Source organism: Bombina bombina, chromosome 2, assembly GCF_027579735.1.
Source record: "Bombina bombina isolate aBomBom1 chromosome 2, aBomBom1.pri, whole genome shotgun sequence".
Lineage (NCBI taxonomy): Eukaryota > Metazoa > Chordata > Amphibia > Anura > Bombinatoridae > Bombina > Bombina bombina.
In genome coordinates, this window is record NC_069500.1 from 1,203,724,388 (window position 1) to 1,203,744,182 (window position 19,795).

The 19,795-nt window shown below is 38.1% G+C and overlaps 1 protein-coding gene across 4 annotated transcripts in view; it reads right to left on the reverse strand.

The window, feature by feature from the left end:
* ZDHHC2 (zinc finger DHHC-type palmitoyltransferase 2) overlaps positions 1 to 19,795 on the reverse strand; it is a 479,179-nt gene that overhangs the window by 79,328 nt on the left and 380,056 nt on the right. For all 4 annotated transcript variants that reach the window (XR_008400731.1, XM_053703926.1, XM_053703923.1 and 1 more), the window contains exons 6-7: positions 12,304 to 12,336; positions 7,219 to 7,339 (exon numbers count right to left, since the gene is read on the reverse strand). Coding sequence is in view for 3 of the 4 variants with exons in the window: in XM_053703926.1 (XP_053559901.1) it covers positions 7,219 to 7,339; positions 12,304 to 12,336 (154 nt within the window). In the remaining variant the exon portion in view is untranslated. The remainder of the gene's footprint in view (positions 1 to 7,218; positions 7,340 to 12,303; positions 12,337 to 19,795) is intronic.

Sequence of the window (19,795 nt, forward strand, 5' to 3'; positions counted from 1 at the left end):
GAGGTAGCCGTAGCTTTATGACCTCTACGTTTTCTAGAATAGACAACAAACAAAGAAGATGTTTGACGGAAATCTTTGGTTGCTTGCAAGTAAAACTTCAAAGCATGAACCACGTCCAAGTTGTGCAACAGACGCTCCTTCTTAGAGGAAGGATTAGGACACAGAGAAGGAAAAACAATTTCCTGATTGATATTCCTATTAGTAACAACCTTAGGAAGGAATCCAGGTTTGGTACGCAAAACCACCTTATCAGCATGGAAAACAAGATAAGGCGAGTCGCATTACAATGCAGATAGTTCAGAAACTCTTCGAGCCGAAGAGATAGCAACTAAAAACAGAACTTTCCATATATGACGATGGTCATATATTGACCCTCCTGGGTCATTGGTAAAATAGTCCAAATGGTCTCCATCTTGAAGGATGGGACTCTGAGGAATTTGTTTAGGATCTTGAGATCTAAAATTGGTCTGAAGGTTCCCTCTTTTTTGGGAACCACAAACAGATTGGAGTAGAACCCATGCCCCTGTTCTGTTTTCGGAACTGGGCAGATCACTCCCATGGTATATAGGTCTTCTACACAGCGTAAAAACGCCTCTCTTTTTGTCTGGTTTACAGACAATTGAGAAAGATGGAATCTCCCCCTTGGAGGAGAATCTTTGAAATCTAGAAGATACCCCTGGGTTACGATTTCTAAAGCCCAGGAGTCCTGAACGTCTCTTGCCCAAGCCTGAGCGAAGAGAGAAAGACTGCCCCCTACTAGATACGGTCCCGGATCGGGGGCTACCCCTTCATGCTGTCTTGGTGGCAGCAGTGGGCTTCTTGGCCTGTTTACAAGTCTGGTTAGGTCTTTCCAGACTGACTTGGATTGAGCAAAATTCCCCTCTTGATTTGCAGCAGGGGAAGAGGTAGAGGGACCACCTTTGAAGTTTCGGAAGGAACGAAAATTATTTTGTTTGGTCCTCATCTTATTTGTCTTATCCTGAGGAAGGGCATGGCCTTTCCCTCCAGTGATGTCTGAAATGATCTCTTTCAGTTCAGGCCCGAATAGGGTCTTACCCTTGAAAGGGATGGCTAAAAGCTTAGATTTTGATGAAACATCAGCAGACCAGGACTTAAGCCATAACGCTCTACACGCTAAAATGGCAAAACCTGAATTCTTTGCCGCTAATTTAGCCAGTTGAAAAGCGGCATCTGTAATGAAAGAATTAGCTAGCTTGAGAGCCCTAATTCTATCCAGAATATCATCTATCATCATTTGTTCTCACACCAGACCTACTGCACTTCCCCTGCAACCCAGGCAGCTTAGATAAAACCTCAGTGAGGGTAGTATTCATAACTGCGGCCATATCTTGCAGGGTGAAAGAATTAGACGCACTAGAAGTACTTGCCGTCACTTGTGCGGGCGTTAATAGTTGTGACACTTGGGGAGAATTAGATGGCATAACCTGATTCCTTTCTGACTGAGAATCATCCTGCGACATACTTTTAGTAGCTAAAATATGTTCTTTGCAATTTATTGACCTTTCAGTGCATGAGGGACACATTCTAAGTGGGGGTTCCACAATGGCTTCTAAACATATTGAACAATGACTTTCCTCAATGTCAGACATGTTGAACAGGCTAGTAATGACTACAAACAAGCATGAAAACACTTTATTTAGTGAAAAAAAATAACAATCTTAAAAAACGGTGCTGCGCCTTTAAGAGAAAAAAAGCATACACGTTCTGCAAAACCGCTTTAAAATGCACCAAATTTTTCCATTTTTTTATAGCAGACTCAATATGTGTAGTTAAGTTTGCCCCACAAGGAAATTTAACATTTAACCCTTTAATGTGCAAACCGGATTGAAATAAGGCCTAAATCCAGAAAAAACACCCCCAGCACGATTTGGCCCAAAACATCTACAAGGGCCCTCAGGATTGGAGCTTGCTGCGTGAAAACAACTGCGCATCGGAGGCGCGAAAATAGGCCCCGCCCATCTCACTCGATGTCTCTACAGCCTCAAAGAACCGCACCAGAGTGTTTTTAAACTAACCATGTGGGTTCTGAGACCCAAAAATAAGCCAAGTGTACCCTCAATAAAGTTTGCCCAAAAAACATTATTGCCCACAAAACGTTAACAGCACCCTCAATTCATAAAAACGTTTGCCCACAAACATTCAAAACTCAGTGTCAACCATTTTTTAATTAGCCCTTTATGCAAGCTTAGTAATGCCTTTCTATAGCTCTTAGGATTACTGCTTACCCTTACCCTCATGGGGATACTTTCAGCCTTTCTGAAATACACAGTCTCTCCAGAAAAAATGACTGAACATACCTCACTGCTATAAAGCATGAAAACGTTCCTCACACTGAAGTTTCTTGTACCCCTCAGCCTCTGTGGGAACAGCACTGGATCTTAGTTACAAATGCTAAGATCATCATCCTCCAGGCAGAAGTCTTCATCCATCTGCTGCCTGAGAGTAAATAGTACACACCGGTACCATTTAAAACAAAAAACTCTTGCTTGAAGAAATTAAAAACTAATATTTTATCACCTCTTTCACTTTACCCTTCCTAGTACTTAGAGTAGGCAAAGAGAATGACTGGGGGGTGGAGCTAAGGGAGGAGCTATATAGACAGCTCTGCTGTGGTGCTCTTTGCCACTTCTTGTTAGCAGGAGGATAATATCCCACAAGTAAAGGATGAATCCGTGGACTCGTCGTACCTTATAGAAGAAAAGAAAATAGCACAAAGGTATAGAGGTGCCGTTTTAAGGACACAGAATGAAAGGGAAGGAGAACAAGACAGGTGGACCTAAACAGAAGGCACCACCATTTGAAGAACTTTTCTCCCAAAAGAAGCCTCAGCCGAGGCAAAAGTATCAAATTTGTAGAAATTGGAAAAAGTATGCAATGAGGACCAAGTGGCCGCCCTGCAGATTTGCTCCACAGATGTTTCATTTTTGAAAGCCCAGGAAGAAGAGACAACCCTTGTGGAATGAGCCATCATTCTCTCAGGAGGTTGTTATCCAGCTGTCTCATATGCTAATCGGATAACACTTCTCAACCAGAGAGAAAGAGCAGTAGAAGTGGCCTTCTGACCAGCAAAAACAACCAACAGGACAGTAGACTGCCGAAAATCTTTAGTTGCTTGTAGATAACATTTTAGAGCACGCACAACATCCAGGTTGTGTAACAGACGTTCCTTATGAGAAGAAGGATTCGGACAAAAGGAAGGAACAACAATTTCTTGATTGATGTTGCGATACGATACCACTTTGGGAAGAAATCCCAATTTAGTACGAAGAACCGCCTCATAAGGTAAGGGGAATCACACTGCAGAGCCGAAAGCTCGGAAACTCTGCGCATCAGACAAAATAGCAAGTAGAAACAAAACTTTCCACGATAACAACTTAATATCAACCAAATGCATAGGCTCAAACGGAGCCTGCTTCAAAACTTTAAGAACAAGGTTAAAGCTCCAGGGAGGAAGAACAGGTTTAAACACAGGCCGGATTCTGACCAAGGCCTGAACAAAATATTGAACATATGGCAGAAAGTTTGTGCAAAAGGATAGACAGTGCAGCAATCTGACCCGTTAGAGTACTGACTGACAAACCCTTCTTCAGGCCCTCCTGAAGAAAAGACAGAATGCCCCTGCCTGATATAAATCTCTTTCCTTAGAGATAATGCATGTCCCAAGAAGAAATCCATAAAGGATTTAACCCCTAAAGTGCTGGTTCCTTCAAACCTAGAAGGGAAAGCACTTACCTGTGGATCCTGGGCAGGACAGGGAACAACTTCTTAGGTGTCACAGACATATCACCTCTGACAGGGACCTGTAGAAAAAGAAAAAACAGAGTAACGAACCCTGGTTTTCTATAATAGGGGTAGCATTAATGTTAGAAGTTAAGCAAAGACCACCTTGCCGTCTTCTAACCCTTAAAAGACACCATTACTCTTACTAAAGAGCTTTACATGGACACAGCATAGCCCCAATCCTTGCTTGCAGGGAAAAGTACCCATAAAAGGATAAAATATCTTCAGACACCATCTTCGCACATCCTCCCGATGATCAAGGCAAAGAATGACTGGGGATTATGAGTAAGGAAAGTGACACTTAACAGCTCTGCTTGGGTGCTCTTTACCTCCTCCTGTTGGCCAGGAGTTAAATTCCCACTAGTAATTGGAATTAAATTGTGAACTCTCCATGCCATAGGAAGGAAAAAGGATTTAATCCCCCTTTCGGAGGCTGTGAGCATACCACACTGTTCTATAATTAAGTAAGATATCATTTTCTTAACAAACATAGCTATACTAGGTTGTTGTTTCTGCGATTCCCAAAGGCTAAGAATAATATTACGTCCCACCAATATAGCTAAATTAATTAATTCTACGTTTGTTATTTCTGTTTGTCTTACTAAGATATTATACTATATACTGTAAAAGGGTTGCTATCATGAATATAAAAGAGCAGCAAGGTATTACAAATATTTTTCCATGCTGTCCTTTTGATATTTAAGCTAACAGGAAGTTCTGTGTAAATGTTTTAAAAAAAAAAAGAAAAGAAAATTGTTAAGAAAAAATATATTTTTATATGCAACAAAGAACAGAACTACCCACTATCTTATTAATAGCGACATGCTTCACACGCATAAAAACAATTTTAATTTTGCTGTTTTTATGTTTACAACATTAATTTAAAGGCTTTAAATAAAATAAAATATTATATAATATTACATATAATATATATTAAGTTATAATATCAGTAATATAATATTACATTACTAATGTCAGTTTTGAGAGGGGCCTAGAACCTAACTCATTTACTTCTCATTGACCCTACATAATATAACTGGGTTCATTTTACACCAATTTTTTTTACAACTGTTCCTACAGGAACAGAACCCAGGCGTAAACTGAGAGCTACCTGTATATATCTATATCTGTATATATTCTTATAGATATATAGGTATAGATATATATATTTTATAAAAAAAAAATTCAGATAGATACAGAAATATATATTTAAAATAAAAAGAACATTTTCTTCTATGAGAGGAGCATAAAGTATTCCTAACACACCTTTGACATTAACACAGTTGATCTCACGCCCCGTAGAAGTTAGCATGGTCACAATATCCGAAATCCCTGTGCCTGAGTCTTTAGTTCGCATGCTACCTTTTTATTTTGCACATAGTTAGTGCACGAGAAAAAAAAAAAAGAATCTAAGCCATAATAATATAACAAATTGAGGCGTGCCACTGCTACAGTTGTTTCTTGGATACTATAACCTGGGGCTGTTGTGCAGAGTACATTACATCTTTTGTTTGGTTTGTTTCTTCAAAAGGATGATGAACCAGGGATTAGAATAATGCATGAAAAGTAGACAACAACCTTATCATGAAAGAATGTCAAAATATCAGAACGAAGATAAATCTTTTAAAATAAAATGTAAAGGCCAGAGAACTAATAGCTAATCCTATATCACTGTCACTTTGTGGAAAACTCTAGAGTCTGCTGACTGATAGGGAAGCCCAGTTCTACACCATTTGGTAAAATGTTTCTGACAGTTACTAATTTACAAGCAGGCAGCAAGATGGACATCACCTTGTCAGATAAACCCCTTTTCAACTGCATTACAAATTAGCTGCAGACAAAAAATGAAATTTTATGAATTTGTTAAAAATATCTCTTGAACAGATTTGTTTCCTGTTCTCATTGTCTAACATCACAAGGTAGAAATGTAGTCGAAATGGCGGGGTTGAGAGCCAGTCACTAATCAGGGCGCTGCCGATTTGCAGCGCTTATCCATATTTAACAGTTCTACAAACAGCACTTTACTCTGGATGCACTGTGTTAAGCAAAACTTACACAGTACAGCCAGAGCAAAGCTCTGTTTGAAGAGAACTAACTATCTAATGTGGAGCAGTGCTGCAAAGTGTAAGTGCTAACAGCTCCTGCATGATTCCAATTCTTACTGCAGACATGCTGCATTTTCTGCGATGATATCTCAGATCACAGCATGTTCTGCCTTGGGGTGTACATTAAAGTCTTAGAAATGGAACCTATCCCGAGACAACACAGAAGAAAATTGAAAATTAGGACCTTTTTACCAGGCGTGAGCCAGAATCACTATTTGTGCCTGGTTTACTTGACCATAAGGATAATAAAATGAAGAGCTAAACTTCCAAGGAATCACAATGCGGTTTTTACTTTATACGGTGAAACATAAGTATCCTCTGAGATACATTTTTGGAACTGTAGAATCACTGAGCAAGGAAGCTAATCATGAATGCCCTCATGTGAAACCACAAAACCACTTCTAAAGAGACAACAATTAAACTCTGAACAAAATGTGAAATCCCTTAAAGACTTTGAGAAAGTGAACAATATTGTTGATTCTCTTGAATAAAGAATAAACCCTCAATAGATCTGTATCCATGACAACACCAGAGAACAAACCCTGTTTACTAAAGTCACTCAGCTTGTGGTGAGCTTGGTTTGCCAACCATAACTATGAATCCCTATTCATCAAAGCTGCATCTTCTATGATCAGTTCTGCTACTACGAGATCATCAAGATAAGATGTCATTATGGTCCCAAAAGATCTAATCTTGAGTAACCTAAAAGCATATTCCTGGTTTATGGTGGAACCCAACTGATGTGATCAAAGAGCAGAGGCACCCTACACTACTTCTAGTAGTTTCTACTTTCTACAATAAGGCGCAATACTACTTATAAGGCCCACTACATTTGGAATGTATGACCAAAATAGTGACTGCTTAAAGGGACACTAAACCCAAAAATTTTCTTTCATGATTCCGATAGAGCAATTTTAAGCAACTTTCTAATTTACTCCTATTATAATTTTTTCTTTGTTCTCTTGCTATCTTTGTTTAAAAAGCAGGAATGTGATGCATAGGAGCCGGCCCATATTTAGTTGAGAACCTGGGTTATGCTTGCTTATTGGTGGCTAAATGTCAGCCACCAATAAACAAGCACTATCCATGGTGCTGAACCTAAAATGGGCTTGCTGCTAAAATTTACATTCCTGCTATTTAAATAAAGATAGCAAGAGAACGAAGAAAAAAATGATAATAGGAGTAAATTAGAAAGTTGCTTAAAATTGTATGCTCTATCTGAATCTTGAGAGAAAAAAATGTGGCTTTAGTATCCCTTTAAAATATTGTGCAAAGTAATGGAAAATAACTGAGGTTACAGACAATTACTTACCGTCCAGAACTTGATGAAATACTGTAAGTCTGTAGCAACAATAAAAAGGCAGTATAACAGTGAGTACGCCAAAAAGAGGAGGAAAAATTTGTAGTTTGAGAATCCAACACAGTTGTTCACCCTATGAGAAACAAAATACTGTTAAATTATATACCTAGTTTCTTACATGAATTGCTTTTCTATCTCTTACAAATGTTCTTAATTTTTATAGAGCGACAAAGCTGTGTTTAATAACATCTACCTTATGCAATATTACTATAAGCTTGCAGATTATAAACTTCATTCCATTAATTCATTAAAGCAGTTTCATAAATTCTAATGTATTTATTTTAAACCTTTGCCACACAATCATACTTAAACCTTTGAGTGCTAAGCACTTTCCCACCTGGGTGCTAAGGTTTTTTAAGGGAGTTTTTTATTTTATATTTTTTTAAATATTTTTTTTTAAACTTTTTTTTTTCTTTTTTTCAAATCCCTAAGACTTACACTGTTGGGAAGGTTAGGCGATTACCTTTCCAACGGTGGGTCTTAGGGGTCTGTAGCTGCTTAGATGCCTGAGATACAGGCTTCTAAGTAGCATGCTCCCTGCTCCTATATTTAACATTGTTCATGTAAAATAAAGTTGCGCGTGACGTCACCACGCATAACATAAAGCCCCGGCGATGCCTATCACTATGCAGGCCAGATCACCGGGGTGGGAGCCCCCAGATCTCCCTCAAAGTGGGAGAGTGCTAGTGACGGCTCTGAGCCGTCATTAGCACCTGACTGAGACAATTTGTGACGGCTCAGAGCCGTCATTAGCACTCAAGGGGTTAAAGGGTGATATACAACAGTCAAAAATGTATGTCAAATCCTAGCAATACATAGATACTTTTTATGTTTTATATACTGTAAGTTATGATATCTGTTGATAAATGTCACAGTAATAAAATAAAAAGTAATATAACAAGAAATAATACAATTCTATACTATACTAATAAGTCAAAATAACAAACAATGGGCCAGATTACAAGTCGAGTGCTAATTTATCTTAGCCCTTATCGGGCACTCGATAAATAACCAGCCATATCAAGTAGCTGGTTATTGCTATCTTGAACTTGCGGTAGCAATTAGCACATACAAAATTGACCAGAGTTCAGATCTCTGGTTAATTTTTTAAAAGTACCCCAAATGGCCTCATATTAAAGTATAATTTATTTTAAAAAAAGTATAATTTAAAAAAAAAACAAAAAAACTGCACTATGCAGTTTTTGGGGGCTAAAGTTGGCGGCTGTGTTGTGTTTGAAAACAAAACCCCAATACTACATATTAGGAGCAATGACATGCTTCTTGGACAGCATTTAAAATTAAAGTTGGTCATGAGACCAGAGTTATTTCAGTGCTTTCTTCTACTATCAATTGTAAGATTATATACTTTTCCTTGAAGCTCGTGTACGCATACACACACACATGGATACACACACATACACACATACACACACATGTAAACACACACAAGCACACATACATACACACATGTACACATATGCATACATGCACACATACATACACACATGTACACATATGCATACATGCACAAATACACACATATGTGCACACAAACATACATGCACACAAACACACATACACACATACATGCATACACAAACGCACACATACACACACACACTTGTACACAAACACACATGCATACACAAATGCAGACATACACATGCATACACACACATGCATTCACACATACACACAAGCACACATACACACACACACACACACACACATGCACACACACAAAAAACAGCATCCATTACCGATTCATACTATAGCCTCAGCATACTACACTGTATAGTCCTTTAAGCACTTTGCTAAAAAAAAAAAAAGTTTATCTTATCAATTATGTTTTTTCTATTTCTCACATTTGACCAAGAGGGGTTGGAAGAAAAGCTGCTCTGTAGGATTTTTATCTTATGTATCTGGGTTGATTGTCTTGTACACAAACAGTATATCCCTGGTTAAGAAATATCTATTAAATTTAATTGTCATTATTAACAAATGATAATAAATATTTGTATTTAGTTATTTTTTGTTGATCTTCATATTCCAAAGGATGTCTAAATGCATATTCATTTCACTTTTTTGTTTCTATTTGTATAGCTGTTAGTATTAATAATCACAAAATCCTGTTAGATAGATAACATGTAATTAACATAGTGGATGAGTTTGAAAATGTTGCAGTGCAGTAAGACCTTGTTTGCTGTAGATGTTTTTCAAAAGCCACACATCACTTGCCTTACTTGGAGAAGCCAGCCCAGACATGTTTGAAGTGAAGACAAGCCTAGGGATCATTGTGCTAGCAAAATAACTATTTTTTTTAAAAAGTTCCTTATTTGTTAAAACTCTGCTGAAGCAAATCAGGGACATATATGAGCCAGAGATAAGCATGTAATGCCTGCAATGTGCTCTTGCTGTTGTCATGATTAGAAAATTCTTAATTTTCACACTTAAAGGGACAGAAAACACCAAATGTTATTTTGTGATTCAGATAGAACATCCAATTTCAATCAACTTTCCAATTTACGTCTATTATCAAATTTGCATCATTCACTTGTTATCCTTTGCTGAAGGCAGATGGCTAAACACATCTAGTTAGTCAATGACAACAGTCAACTGTGTGCAGGGACCAATCAGCAGCTAGTTCCCACTAGCATAGGATATGTGCCTATTCTTTTTCAATAAGGGATACTAAGAGAACAAAGCACATTTGAAAATAGAAGTGAATTTAAAAGTGTCTTAAAATTACATGCTCTATCTGAATCATGCAAGTTTAATTTTGACTTTCCTATCCCTTTAACCCCTTAACGACCAACAACGTATGGGGTACGTCCTGCAAAAAAATGCAGTTAATGACCAAGGACGTACCCCATACGTCGTTGGTCTTTGAAAGCAGTGGAAGCGATCCTGATAGCTTCCAGCTGCTTTCATGTTATTGCAGTGATGCCTCAATATTGAGGCATCCTGCAATAACTGTTTTTAGCCATCCGATGCAGAGAGAGACACTCTGTGGCCCTCTCTGCATCGGCTATCGATGGTCGTTATCGTTGGTGGGTGGGAGCTCATCCAGGGAGGCGGGTGAGCAGTCATTGGTGGAGGAGGGGGGAGGGATCTTATGCGGGTGCGTGCACGAGAGCCGTGCACGCGCGTGCACGTGAGATCTGTTTCAGCATCAATACGCTGTAGATCTGGAGGGTGGGAGAGAGGACTGGGGAGGGTGGGATTTGAAAATCAATGCATCTGGGAGAGGGTGGGGGGTTGGATGTTGGGGGGGGCAGCCACACTACAGAAATAAAGAACATTTTTAATAAAATAAAAAAATTAAAATGCAATATTATTTTTCAAACTGGGTACTGGCAGATAGCTGCCAGTACCCAATATGCTGCACAATAAAGGCAGAGGGGGGGGGGGGGGGTAAAGAGCTGTTTGGGGGGGATCAGGGAGGTTGGGGGCTAAGGGGGGTCCTACACAGCAGACACATTTTTTTTATTTTTTTTTAAAACCTAAAACCCCCCAAAAAACTTTTATTTTAGTACTGGCAGACTTTCTGCCAGTACTTAAGATGGCGGGGACAATTGTCGGGTGGGGGAGGGAAGGGAGCTGTTTGGGAGGGATCAGGGGGTGGGATGTGTCAGGTGGGAGGCTGATCTCTACACTAAAGCTAAAATTAACCCTGCAAGCTCCCTACAAGCTACCTAATTAACTCCTTCACTGCTAGACATAATATACGTGTGATGCGCAGCGGCATTTAGCGACCTTCTAACTACCAAAAAGCAACGCCAAAGACATATATGTCTGCTATTTCTGAACAAAGGGGATCCCAGAGAAGCATTTACAACAATTTGTGCCATAATTGCACAAGCTGTTTATAAATAATTTCAGTGAGAAACCTAAAATTGTGAAATATTTAAAGTTTTTTTTAATTTGATCGCATTTGGCGGTGAAATGGTGGCATGAAATATACCAAAATGGGCCTAGATCAATACTTGGGGTTGTTTACTACACTAAAGCTAAAATTAACCCTACAAGCTCCCTACATGCTCCCTAATTAACCCCTTCACTGCTGCGCATAATACACGTGTGGTGCGCAGTGGCATTTAGCGGCCTTCGAATTACCAAAAAGCAACGTAAAAGCCATATATGTCTGCTATTTCTGAACAAAGGGGATCCCAGAGAAGCATTTAAAACCATTTGTGCAATAATTGCACATGCTGTTTGTAAATAATTTCAGTGAGAAACCTAAAGTTTGTGAAAAAATTTGTGAAAAAGTGAACATTTTTTTTTATTTGATCGCATTTGGCGGTGAAATGGTGGCATGAAATATACCAAAATGGGCCTAGATCAATACTTTGGGATGTCTTCTAAAAATATATATATATATGTCAAGGGATATTCAGGGATTCCTGAAAGATATCAGTGTCCCAATGTAACTAGCGCTAATTTTGAAAAAAAGTGGTTTGGAAATAGCAAAGTGCTACTTTTATTTAGTGCCCTATAACTTGCAAAAAAAGCAAAGAACATGTAAACATTGGGTATTTCTAAACTCAGGACAAAATTTAGAAACTATTTAGCATGGGTGTTTTTTGGTGGTTGTAGATGTGCAACAGATTTTGGGGGTCAAAGTTTGAAAAAAATGTTTTTTTTTTCCATTTTTTCCTCTTATTTTATAATTTTTTTAATAGTAAATTATAAGATATGATGAAAATAATGGTATCCTTAGAAAGTCCATTTAATGGCGAGAAAAACGGTATATAATATGTGTGGGTACAGTAAATGAGTAAGAGGAAAATTACAGCTAAACACAAACACCGCAGAAATGTAAAAATAGCCTTGGTCCCAAACGGTCAACAAATGGAAAAGTGCTCTGGTCACTAAGGGGTTAAATGAGGAAATTAATAAGGACAGTATAGTGCAAAGTTGTTTTACTACACATGATTAAAAACTGCATATTACTGTTTGTTTAATCTACTAAAAATCAAAATACTTCCCCCCATCTTTCTGCTCCCTACTAAAAATACAAAAATTGTTGGCACTTACCAAGGACAATGATGGTCCATTTTCAGTATACACCTAAACAGAAAAGGAAGACAATGAGAGCAGTAAAGATAAAACGTCAGCCCCACAAATATACATCATGCTGCATACATGGGCAATGAACAATGTTATCTATATGACACACATGAATTAGCCTACTCTTGTTGTGAAAAGCTAATAAAAAAAAACATTTGATAAGAGGCTGTGTGTAGTGGCTTAGAAACAGGCAGAAATGTAGAGGTTTAAATGTTATAAAGTATATTAACATAACAATGTTGGTTGTGCAAAGCGGACAGTCAACACTAAAATAACAATTTTAGTGTTGACTGTCCCTTTAAGCATGTCATTTTAACACAATTACTGCTGCAAGAATATGTGTTAACCCCTGCAAATAAGTTATACACATGGTTAAAGTGCCACTCGGAAACCTGAAAGAAATGGTGGCCTCCAGGGGAAATGGCCAGTGACCATTCAGCAGCAGAAGTCACACATCCCATCTGTGCAACTGCCATTGCTTATTGGCTCACTGGCCATATCCGCTTGGGACCAGAATTTCTCTACAGCTCATGAACAATACTTTAACTATGTATTTAACTTTTATGCCGTGGTAAAACACATAGACCTGCAGCAGTGTTGGTGCTAAAATTACATGCTCATACGAATCAAATCATGTAATTTTTTTTTTACTAGAATGACCCTTTTATTGCATGGTAAAAACAGAATTACAAATTGTAGTAAGGTTCATGTTTGTATGATTCAGATAGAACATGTAATTTTAAGAAACTTTAAAATTCAATTCTATTTTCAAATGTGCTTCGTTCTCTTGGTATCCCTTGCTGAAAAATAATACGCACATATCCTACACTAGTGGGAGCTAGCTGCTGATTGGTGCCTGATCACATTTGTCTATTGTGATTGGCTACCTAGATGTGCTCAGCTTGCTGCCATTAGTGCAATGCTGTTACTTCAGCAAATGATAACAAAATAATGAAGCAAATTTGATAACAGAAGTAAATTGGAAAGTTGTTTAAAATTGTATGTTCTATCCAAATCATAAAAGAAAATTTTGCGGTTTCCTGTCCCTTTAATATTTTAATATTTGTACATGTTAGACTGAAATTTGATTTATAGTGGGATAAAAATACTGCTGCAATTTATCCAAATAAAGTAAATTTAAGCATGAAATTAACAACCAAATATAAGAAATTTCTATATCTTGGCTCACACACTTGGGTAATACTTACCAGGTTAGACACCCCCTCTCTGAGGGCACTGACAGAACCTGAACACTCCCGCAACTACCTGTTTATAGGTAGCCTCTCTTCCATGCCACCCTTCTACTCCTTGTGAGCGACCAACCAAAATAATGGTGGACCAACAAAAAAGGGAAGGGACCTTGGTAAGATATAGACATTGGTTGTTCATTTCTAGTTACAGTATCTTGGCTCTACCTTGGGTAATACTTCCCAAGTGAGATGGCTGAAAAGCAGTACAAAAAAAAAGACAATGGGTGGGGAAAAAATATACATTTATTTAGAAGAAACAACAGAAGAAAGATTTATTCTTCCAAATTTAGCTGAAGAAGATTGCAATAAGGGTAACCAAGACCTTTGTGAATATTCAAGGTGCGGTGGAAATACCGAAAGACAGAGCTGTAAATTGAAAATGACGGTCCCCCACTGAGAAGCGTAGGAACTTTCTGTGAGATTCTGCTATTGGGACATGAAAATAGGCGTCCTTTAGGTCTATGGATAGAAGGAATGCCCCTGCAGGAATAATTTTGATAACAGTCAGAAGGGTCTTCATCTTAAAGTTTTTTTTCAACCAGGTAAGTATTTAACTTTTTTAAGTCCAGGACAGACCTCCATGAGTTGTTTTTTTTTCTTTAAAAGAAGCAGAGGAGAATATAATTCCTGAAATTTGTGATTGAATGGAACTTCCTGGATAACTTATTGAACTAGAAGCTTGCTGACAAAGTCGTGAATTGCCGGCAATTTCTGTTGATCTTGAGGGAGTGGTGACATCACAAAGCATGGTAAAGGGGGAAGAGTTTTGAACTCCAGATGATACCCTGTTAATAAAAGATTCAGGACCCAATCGTCTGATATCGTCACTGTGAAACATTTGATGACCAGCCTCAACAGCTTTAATTACAGAAAAGGTTGATAATAAGGGATGAAACATTACCCCCTGCTGCATAAACAATTTTTTAAAGATTTTGTGCCATCTTTTTCTCCATTATATCATACATCATCAACTGGAAACAAATTTTTCTTAGTTAGCTGAGTAATGGCAGCATCCAGCTTTGGAGTGTAAGAAAAAAATCACATTAGATGATTATGGAATGGGAAAGTTCTTATATATACTACCTAAAAATATAATTGTTTCTTATTGCTGGAAAATATGTTATAATATAAATGTTTAATGGCGTCAGATATAGGAAAAACTTCAGACACCTTAGGTTCAGACAGAAACCAATCTGAAGTATTAGGTAATTCAGTTTCTTCAAAACCAAGAGTCTCTCTGATAGACTTAATAAATTCTGATTATAAATTTTGCTGTGTTGCAACAGTTACCTGCTTCATCAGTAAAAAAAAACTTCCCCATCAGATTCTAAATAGTGAGGTTTAACACTAACATTACTCCCAGAAGTAGAGGGTATAAAGGGACTTTTGTCAGAACCAATTTCTGACATGAATAATCTATGTAAATTATTTTTTAAAGTGATATTGTAAATATAGATTTTTTTTTCACTTTTCACTAGATAATTGATATATGAATTGTTTGTTGTAATACATTGCCTTTGAATAGGCTCCTGTACACATACATTAATAACCACTAGAGGGTGCAGTTGCACAATTAAAGTATTGGGAAGAGAAATGTTGTTATTTAACAATGTTGAATGAAATTATGTATAAATTTAACCACTAGGTGGCAGTATAGATTTGCACAGTACAATTGTTTGGCGCCTAAAATGGCTATTTAAACACTGTCTTTTAGACACTTTTGTCAGGCATGAGTAAGGGCTAGGTGTTAGCCCAAAACGTTGCTGTATATTTGTGGACCCTGTGTGAAAAATAAAGGTCTTTTAATTCATCACAGCTGGAGATATCTCTTCTTTGTGCAGGCATAGAAAGACTGCCAACAAATAAATGGTCGATACTGACCTTGCAAAGCTTTTTGTCTTGCCAACAGGCTCTGTCACATAATACACATACAGGCTGTAAAAAAATAAAAAATAATATATATATATATATATATATATATATATATATATATACACACACAAATATATATCTAAAGCAAGAAAAAGCCCAAGCATATAAAAAACATTTTATAACAAATTCTGATCGCTAGTGTCCAGCACAGCAGGCTGTTCAGATTTAGCATCCATCTGGTATAGAAATAAATAAATTATGCCTGAGGTGGCTCAATCAATGCTGCTTAGTAGTACACGCAGCAAATATATAGCATTAAACATGCTAATGCAGAACTAACAGTGGCTTTCATAAGGCTGTTAGAATATCAACAATACGGGCAAAAGACAGCTTAATTAGCTCCAGTAGCCTGAAAGGATATGATGCCTTCTTAAAAGACGACTATTTGAGTGCACACGCAAGCTCACGCAAACCCTGGAAGTAACCCCTGAATCGTCACTTCTGGTGACTTCATTAAAATGGCGGTGCACATTGAAATGCATAGAAAACCGAAGGCCAATTATTATTAAAATTGCCACAAGCCTGAAGATATAGGGAACGAGATCCCATCTGAAGAACACAAATAAAACTGCCCAGGAACGTTGTTAAACTAAAAACACGCCTCAAATACAAAATGAGAGTGAGAGAGAGCCCCCCTGCTTGATCCACATAACAGGTTGGACGGAACAAGAAGTAGGAGAGGTGTATGGAAGAGAGGCTACCTATAAACAGGTAGTTGGGGGAGTGGTCAGGTTCTGTCCATGCCCTCAGAGAGGGGGTGTCTCACCTGGGAAGTATTACCCAAGGCAGAGCCAAGATAAATATTATTTATAATTTACTAAGAATAATAATCTCATCATTAGAATTTAAAACAATATAAAAAAACACATAGGATACTAACATTCACAGTTTTAGCAATAATTGCTAACTGAAAAACTGGCACAGATATCAAAGTGGGGAAGCTTCCTATATTGTTTAACTCTTAAAGCTAAGATTGAGCATTCTACTTCTTATTTGCTAAGGATAGCCATGCTTCTGTCTCAAAACAAATTTCACATGTCTTATGCTTTTATCACTAGCCATTTGTTTGGGACGCAGTTCTACTAATCTATCACATTCCTATTGCATCGCTTTGGGCTAGATTACAAATTAAGCGCAAACGATGACACAAACAATAACACATGTGGAAGTATTAGAATTTGTTGGTTAAAATTAATTTTAATCAAAGGGAAATGTTTAGCCAAATCATTTTCTTTCATCAGATGGTGAGAATCCATGAGCCACCACATGTGGGAGTATTCCCCTCCTGATCACTAGGAGGAGGCAAAAGACCCCAACACGCCAGAGCTTTAAATCCCTCCCACTTCCCATGATAGTTATTTTCTTTTGCCTCCTTGATGAGAAGTGAGGTGAAAATGAAGTGCAAGATTTACTCATTGTTTGAAAGGAGAACCTCTAACCAATTTGAGGTCTGAATCATCTGCAGTTTTTTAGCTAGCCAGTAAAGGGTCTTTTCTCAGTGAGAAATGTCGCAGTCCACCCAGGTGAAATGTGGACTTGTCCACCAATACCATGGTCTACAATGAGCTGCTCCTTGTGGATCCACAGCCCTCCCCAGATGAAATGGGGCTTGAGCATATTCATGCATGATTGTGGGAAGTTTTAATTGCTATAGAGGTAGATTAAAGTCCTGCTACAGTCAAGCAACCTATAGACGATATATCCTAGACACTTATCTATCCCTTTTAAGCAAACTAAAAGATATATACTGTGATTCTTTCCTACACGGTTACAAAATACTGCTAGAAAAAAATAATATAGTATAGTGGCACTTTTCAATAAAAAAGCTAAAGGGAGTTGTAGAAACAATGTATTAAAACAGTATATACTACGTATAAATATTTAATTTTTAATAGATATTGTCATTAATTTATTCTTAAATCACATTCATCCTAAAAATAAATATATCATAAAATACAGATATCTGAATATAAATCTCAGAATCATATAAAGTAAATTTGGAACTTCTAATAAAGGTATATATTAATAGTATACACTACACACTACAAGGTCTTTCAGAGGCTGGTGCAGCGGAGTAATCTTTTTTCTTGTAGTGTGTCGGGCGGAGGTTTTCTGTCGTGTTCTTCTGTCAGACAGTCCCCATATAGACCACCCGGAGCAGCCACTGTGCAATCTGTGCCTTTAAGAGGATGGGTATAAAGTGAAGCATCAGACCAGCAACAAGTAATCTCCATAAAGGCAGTCTATGCCGAAACACGTAGAAAAGTGACTTGTAAAGATTGAGGAACTTTGTTGGGATATTCATACCCATTTTAAACACAGAGCTTAGATTTGAAGATTATAACAGGAAAAGAGAACCAGCTATCGATAACTATTTGAATTTGGAGCCCAATAGATACCGGTTTCCTGATTGGTAAGAAGTAGGTCATGTGATTACCCAAGAAATACCGGCTACTAGATGCTGAAATGCTGACAGTGGTAAGGCTCACGAATAAAGTCAAGAAGGATTGAATGTGGATTACAATCTATAAAATGAATAATATTCGTTTTTTGGATATCAAGCATACATATACTATATTGACTAATGCTTGGAAGGATATTTTTCAGAACTATTATCCTGAATATGAACTCTATTAATATATAACATTGTTTCTACAACTCCCTTTAGCGTTTTTGTTGAAAAGCGCCACTATACTATATTAAGTCAAGCAACCTGTTTAGAGGACTGACACATTTTTTAAGGCAGCTCCAAAGCAGCCTTCCTCTTTTCGCGTGCCTGATTAATTTTCTGAAATTATTACTAATAGCAGAAGCCAGGCATTTCTTTTGTTCCATCTTCTAAATTTAAATCTATGTTTATTTTCCTTTCTGATAAAACTGGGATTCGGGAGACTATTCCTAAGGTAGATGCAGCTATTTCCACTAGTAGACGTACTACTAATCCTTTCAAGGACAGTTGCAGGTTTTTTGTTTAGGCCTGCAGTCAGTGTAGCCTGTGCCGCTGCTATTATTTTGTGATGCAGCAGTGGAAACGATTTGCATCAATGTTAAGAATGCTGCATTTGCCGAGCTTTGTGGCTTATTTCTTGGTCTGCGGATATGATTTTTAAATGCACACTAATTGGTCCAAAAAGTCTACCTCAGCTCTTTAGCCTGCATAAGGGTGCGGCACCCATACCAGACCAGTCTCTGGTGGTGGTGGTGGTGGGGGGGGGGGGGGGGCAGATTGAGTCTGTAGTTTGAGTTTAAATAATTTCCTTACTTGGAAGACATTCTTGTTCAGGCTCCTTTTTATCTGGCTGTGTCTCACACTCAGATGGTTCTTCAGTTGCTTCAAAGTCACGGTTGGATAATAAATCATCCAACGAGTTCATTAACCCCTCAGACTTGTGTATCTTTTCTGTGATTCATAATTCCATGATAATATCCTTGTCTCTGATAGAGCAGTACAGACTCAAGCTGCTACAGCTGAGGTTGTAATGTTCCTTGTTCAGAGGAGGATTGCCTGGTATTTCAGGCCGGACTGACCTTCCAAGACAGGATCAGACTAATATACTTCGGAAAGTTTTCCTCTCTAAAAAGCACAATTGGGCAAAAAGAGGCTGCTCCAGAACAAGAAGTAGGAGAGGTGTATGGAAGAGAGGCTACCTAGAAACAGGTAGTTGGGGGAGTGGTCAGGTTCTGTCCATGCCCTCAGAGAGGGGGTGTCTCATCTGGGAAGTAATTCGCCAAAGAACAAGCTACTGAGCTGTTGTTCATTCCTAGGAGAGCGCTTCTCTTTCTGAATGCATGAAGCTGCAACAGGTCTGTGCTCTTTGCAAGCTGAATCCTCTTCCTTTCATAGCTTAGTGCATGGACGTTGCGGGTCTCATGGTGGCTGCTTCAAATGCAGTTCTATTTACCAGATTTGAGCTTCGGGCCCTCCAATTGCAAATGCATCAATGGAATGGGGACCATGAGGATTTGTCCTTGAATTGGTGGCAGACTCACTAGTCCCTGGTTCAGGAAGCCTCTTTTCTTCGTCCAGTGTGAGATATAATTTCAATAGATGCCAGCTTGCTAGGTTGGGAAGCAACCTGGGGGTCTCTGTGAGCGCAGAGAGTTTGGCAGTCTTTAGGGATGTTCAGAGTTGGCCCAACCTCAGACACAATGCTTTTCTGAGAGTCTAGTCAAAAAAATCTCATGACAATGGCTTATGTCAATCATCAGGGAGGAATTTTCTGTTGTTTAGCAATGAGAAAAGTATTCTGCATCATCAGTTGAGCAGAACCATTGAA